We start from the raw sequence: 6,576 nt of genomic DNA, 5'->3' as shown, positions 1-6,576 counted from the left end.
ATATATATATATATATATATATATATATAATATATATAATGTGTAATCTTTCGATTTTGCCTCTGTAATTTCTGTAAGTCAATAAATACATGTACATGGAGTAAAAAGTTCGATAAAAAGACAAAAGTTTAGTATCATTCATGCGAATTAATATTGATTAATTGATCAACAGAAATATCCCCCCCCCCTTTTGTATGGGAAGGTGTAAAACTTACCGAAGTACAAGTGAGTGCACATTGGACGTGAACGGACCAAACACAAAACAGGCCTGTGAGGGTGTGTACAAACACGATTATACCGACGGCAATAATACCAGCGTCGAAATATTCTTCGACTCCATACACCACGATCCAGAGATAAAACCAACAGATGTACAGAATTAAGAAAGGCCCCACAAACCCTCGAAGTATGACTGGTCGGACGTTAAAATAAGTGAGGCTTTTGATCTCATCGTTCACGTTCGCCATGTTAAACTGGTTATACAGAGCGGATGCTTATATTTTATAATCACCGTTCACCTCGGTTTTGTTATTTTGCTTTTATCGTTTTGTTTTCCATCGAAATTAAAAGAAAATTTTCAAGAAATAATCGTGATTTTAATTTATATTCAAATATTTATTTTTTTGTTATTCTCAATCTTTAATTATTTTATATCATATTTAGATGATGCGAAACTAAGTAAAAATTACTGCTAGTTTTATTAGTTACTATTGTATAGCAGACAGCCAAAGTGAAACCACATTTCTGGTTAACTTCATAAATATAATAAACGAACCGGATAAGATTATTCATACGTTTCTTAATGGCAAAGTTATAGATCTGACATGAAGGTTTTGCTGGTTATTTTCAGTAGATGGGTCGTAAATTAAATACTGACAAAATTTCTTGTCAATCCAATAATAATATAAAACATAGAAGGAACTAACTATATGTTTCAAAACTGTTGTTATTTTTGTTATTTAGCTTCAAGTTAGCTCTGGTTGAGAGTATACAGTTAGCAAATCATTCACAATAGTAGACTGTTCTTGTTCTGTGTCAGTACCAAAAACAGTCTCTCTCTCTCAATCTCTCTCTCATTAAAATAATAACGAACCTATTATATACAATGCACTACAACTCATCAGAAAAAGTAGGTGAAAGTGCACGAACAGTACATAGAATAATACACAGGAAGAGAACAGTGAATGAGTTGTTTAAAAAAAAAAGATTTTTTTTTAGTTATTTTTTTTCTTCTTGATATCAGGTGAGGTCAGATGGAGGTCATGCAACTGTTGCAGTGCGTTGCTGCATTTACCATTTGTTGGTATATTCTTGGATCCCCGCTGGGTAACCTGTCAAGAAGGGTCCTAATCAGTCCTCATCTCCATGAGATACCTCCTCATCTGTCATGACCATGTGGCATCTGGTTGACCAACACAAGCTGTCAACCCAGTCAGATCCTCAGTGAACAGAACACAGTAAGCAGGGTCTAACTTGGCAAAGCAAGAAACATTGTCAAACAGTCTGAGCTGATGCTCCAGAATCATTCAAGTAAGAGAACACATCCAAGTTTCTGGGCAGAATTGGTTGGATACAAAATCCAATCACTGGTAACCCCATAATCCTATGAAGCATCCTGGTACCAAAGGAATTCAAGAGGCTCCTAAGGGCCCTGAACAGTATTCAAGTCTCACAACTATAGAGCAGGACAGGGAAGACCAGACACCTAAACACCTGAACCCTTGTTCTCCTGCACAGATATTGGCAACACCAAACGCCCTGGTCGAATGAGTCCACAAATGCACCATCTCATCCAAGGCTTTTTAGGACTTGAAACTCACAGCTAATATTGCTATGAATCTCGCAAAAGAGATCAGTTCTTAGTTATGATCTCTTCTGATGGTGGCTTTGTTTCAGGAGAGACGTCCCCAAAGGGTAAACTTGCTCTTATGCACTGAATAGAAGATTTCACTCAAAATTCCAAGAATGCTACTGAATGTAAGCACCTGAAGAATGCCACTGGTAAAATGGGTGAACTGTTGTGACTTTCACCACCAAAATAAGAATGCCAATCGGAATATATCAGACTGGTGGCCTGATATATATCAGGCTGAGTAAAAAGTAAGCAATGTTTTGAAACATGAAATATATTTCAACAATGTGGAAATTTTATTCACCAAAATAAGTACCATTACAATCAATACATATTTGCCAACAAGTTACAAGTTTGTTTATTCCGGTAACATAAAAATCTGGAGTTCTGGAACTGATGAACTCTTTGAACGCACTTTCAGCATCGGTTTGATTTTTGAATTCCTTCTCTTGCAGGAAGCCATCAAGGTGCTTGAAAAAGTGGTAGTTGGTAGGAGAAAGGTCTGGGGAATAAGCTGGGTGGGGAAGAACTTCGTTGCCAAATCCCCTCAACTTCTGGAGCGTCATTAGTGAAACATGTGGTCGAGCATTGCAATGCTCGACCACACACAGATGTGTCTGTGTTGGTCACCCCACCGCTTGACAACTGATGTTGATATATTTATATCCTTGTAACTTAGCGGCGCAGCAAAAAGAGACTGATAGTATAAGTAGTAGGCTTTATAAAAAAATAAATGGGATCAATTCATTTGACTAAAAAAAAAAATTTAAAAAAAAAAAAAATTTTTTTAAATTCAAGGCGGTGCCACAGCATGGCCACAGTTTTATGACTGGAACAATTAAAATAAAAAAATTAAGATAAGCTATAAATCACTCGCTGGACATGATGTTATCTCCATTGAATTTGATAGAACCATTTAACGATTGGGCCTTCGACGTGTGACTTCTGTACAACCACCATCCACTATCTTAGTCATAACAGCCAAATCTCCCTCAAAACATATACTGCTGTCCTTGAGAAAGATAGTACATCATGGACAATGTAGTGGTGGTCATGACTGGGATGCCTTTGATAAAATGTCAGCTCAACCAGGATTAAAACAACTATATAATCTTGTTTAACCAAACAATATCGACACAGTTGTTTCCCTTGCACTAGCTAGCGTCAGTTACTCCCCAGATCTGTTTTCTTTTCTACTCTAGGCAGAAGGCCCCGAAATTTTTGGGGAGGGAGACAGTCAGTAACTTAGAATTTGCATCACCAGTCGAGAACCCCTGTCTAACTCGGTATATAAATCTCCTGGAAATTGTTCAGAAACGTGCAACAAAACGAATACCCGCCGTCAGACATCTACCACACTCTGAACGTCTTGCTTTCCTCGGCAGGGACATATCGAAGCTCAGACGTCTGGCAACTGACTTGGTAGACCCCACACAAGACTATCCACCATCTTTCCAACAATAAACTCGGGCACCTTTTAGAATTCCATATGACAAATAACCGAGGACATGTTTACAATATCAAAAAAAACAACACAGCACCCATGATTTTCGGAAACATTTTTTTCCCACTCAGAATTGTTGAAGCATGGAATAAACTAATACTACTGTCGAGACACTACATCCTTCAAAACTTCCATGTTTCCTGAAATCCGCCAACAGTACATCTGATATATACTTTTTTTTTTTTGCTTTTTCTTATGTGTAGTGCACCTGAGCACTGTATACAAGGATTTCTTTCATATTTATAAGACTTATATTTAGGGCTTTCTGTGTCAAAATATTCGTGTCAGAGAGTTTAAATTGGCACTATAATGCTTGTAGGGAAAAGTTCCAGAAGGATCTAGATTGATCTATCATGTGATGTCTGGCTGTTGCTTGGCTGATAAACTGGCCTCTCAGGTGAACAAACCATTGTTGTGTAATGACTTTATGTTTTGTCATAACTTCATAATTTGATGACTTGCTTTTGAATCTTGCTACATCATCATCATTTAATGTCTGTTTTCCATGCTGGCATGGTTTGGGTGGTTTGATCAGAGCTGCACCAGGCCCCAATTGTCCTTTTTGGCATGGTTTCTATGGCTGGATGCCCTTCCTAATGTCAACATATTTACAGAGTGTGCTGGGTGCTTTTTACATGGCACTGGCACAGGGCTCTTGCAGGCCACTCCTCTTCACAAGGTGGGGCAGTCTTAACATTTCTGCTGTGGAGTATGGGTTGTCTTCTTGAGTACAGCAAGGCACCAAACATCTCAATCCTTTGTCAGCTTGTCTGAAAGGTTCACTGTCTTGAGATCATCCTTCAGTACTTTGTCCCAAGTTTTCCTAGGTTTCCCACTTCAACATCATTTTAAAGCAGGATGTTTGTATTGTAGAACCAGAAGCAGTCTCAGGCAAGTTGATATCAAAAAGGGTTAAGATTTTCTAAACTTTCTAAACATGTCCAACCCCATGGTGAATTATAACTGACTGCAAAGATGTCTTTGTCTCATTATTTTTTTCCTACAAATATAGCTGCCAAATTGCCCTCAGCCCTCAAATTCCAATTTAATAGTCTTTTGTTATCATATTTCTACTGAATTGAAAATACCGAAAATAATTTAGAATTTAGTAAAAATATAAATAATCTGAGGTTATGGTAGAAGACACTTGTGCAAGTACCACAGAGTGGGACTGGACTCGAAACCATGTGGTTGAGAAGCAAATTTCTTACCACACAGCCACAGCTACACCTTAAATAATAAGATTATAATGGGAGTTAAATAAGGATAGGAAGGGAGCTGTAACAGCTCTTATTGTTTAGCTGTTGTGTCCCCATGGGTGGATGTTCATAACGAAGTTAGTTGATGGGGGTGGGGCAAGTAAAAACTAGTATCACCCACATAAGAATGTGTGTGTGTGTTTGTGTGTGTTGTGAAAAGTGATGGTAAGTAGGTCAGTAATATAGAGAAAGAGAAGTACAAACTGTACTTTTAGTTAATTAGTTTCTAGAGCTAATTACTTAATTTAAGAAACTAAAGTTAAAGGCTGGTGGTAGCAGTGGTGGTAATGGTGGTGGTGGTGCATATACAGAGGCCATCTACTCTGGCACAATTGGTAGAACAACAGACAAAATGCCTTTCAGTATTTAATTAAATGTCGTTGCATTGGGACTTCAAAGACTGACTTTTGCCTTTCACTCTTCCAGAGTTGATATAATGTGATGCCTTAGACCAAACTTTTCTCTGAGACAGATGCCGGCAGCAAATGAAATGCTTTTCACATTTTGGTGTACAAGAATGTGTTAAAAATATGAATACACATCTTTTTTTGCTTGTCATTAATTTGTCTGCTGTCTGTCTTTCTGCTTGTCTGTCTGTATGTATATATGTATATATATGTGTGTGTGTATGTATGTCTCTTTGTCTTGACATTGTGTAATAGTTGTGAAATGGTTGTTACTATCTTACAAGCAGTGTTAGTCATCTCCAGTAGTCTGCGAAAATATACCTGGCCATGGGGGAAATATTACCTGACTTGGAAATGGGGGGGGAGGAGGGTTGGCAACAGGAAGGGCATCCAGCCGTAGAAAATTTACCTAAACATCATCATCATCGTTTAACGTCCGCTTTCCATGCTAGCATGGATTGGACGACTTGACTGAGGACTGGTGAAACCGGATGGCAACACCAGGCTCCAATCTAAATTTGGCAGAGTTTCTACAGCTGGATGCCCTTCCTAATGCCAACCACTCAGAGAGTGTAGTAGGTGCTTTTACGTGTCACCTGCACGAAGGCCAGTCAGGCGATACTGGCAACGGCCACGCTCGAAATGGTGTCTTTTATGTGTCACCCGCACAAGCCAGTCCAGGGGCACTGGCAACGATCTCGCTCGAAAATCCTACAGAAGCCAGTCAGGCGGTACTGGCAACGGCCACGCTCAAAATGGTGCATCTTATGTGCCACCCACACAAGAGCCAGTCCAGGGGCACTGGCAACGATCTTACTTGGCTTGCCGGGTCTTCTCACGCACAGAAAAAAAACTTTGTCCAACCCAAGCAAGCATAGAAAAGTGGATGCTAAACAAACATGATGATGATGATGATGTTGATGATGACGATAAAGGTGATGATGAAGATGATGATAAAGATGGTGGTGGTCGTGGTGGTGGTCGTGGTGGTGGTGATGATGATAAAGATGATAACCGACAACAACGATGACGACAACGACGATGATGATGTTTATCCAAGTCATCTATGTGCTGGAAGGCTCACAGAGTTGTGAGAAACCAACCATCATTGAAATTATTCATTGTCGATATGGTCTAGTAGGTTTGAGCATGAACCACAGCAATCAAATATTCATGTCTGAACCAACCATATTGAATAAAGAATGAATAAATACTTCATAGTTGTTATGTATCATGTTAATCAGAATACAATTATGTGCCTACATCAACTCTTACACACACACACACACACACATGCACACAGGTATATATATTCTTTTATTCAGTATTTTGGGGTTGCATCAAGCAGTACCTATATAATGTAGGATAAATATAGTAATAATGACAAAAATCCTTGGATAGGATTTAGAAATATTTTAATAGATTGCTATGTGCATTTCCACAAATTGCAATTGATTTGCAAAAATGTACATAGCGATGCATAATAAAAATACATAAATTCCACCCAAAGATTATTGTTATTTTTACTATATATATATATATATATATATATAT

The 6,576-nt window shown here is 38.3% G+C and overlaps 1 protein-coding gene across 1 annotated transcript in view; it reads right to left on the bottom strand.

The window, feature by feature from the left end:
- LOC106884114 (endoplasmic reticulum transmembrane helix translocase) overlaps positions 1-489 on the bottom strand; it is a 27,651-nt gene extending 27,162 nt beyond the window's left edge. The window contains exon 1 of the mRNA XM_014935337.2: positions 216-489. Within this exon, the coding sequence (XP_014790823.2) occupies positions 216-467 (252 nt within the window). The 5' untranslated portion in view covers positions 468-489. The remainder of the gene's footprint in view (positions 1-215) is intronic.
- Between the last annotated feature and the right edge of the window lie 6,087 nt (positions 490-6,576).

Source organism: Octopus bimaculoides, chromosome 21 (assembly GCF_001194135.2).
Source record: "Octopus bimaculoides isolate UCB-OBI-ISO-001 chromosome 21, ASM119413v2, whole genome shotgun sequence".
Lineage (NCBI taxonomy): Eukaryota > Metazoa > Mollusca > Cephalopoda > Octopoda > Octopodidae > Octopus > Octopus bimaculoides.
This window is presented reverse-complemented; position numbering and strand designations above follow the sequence as displayed.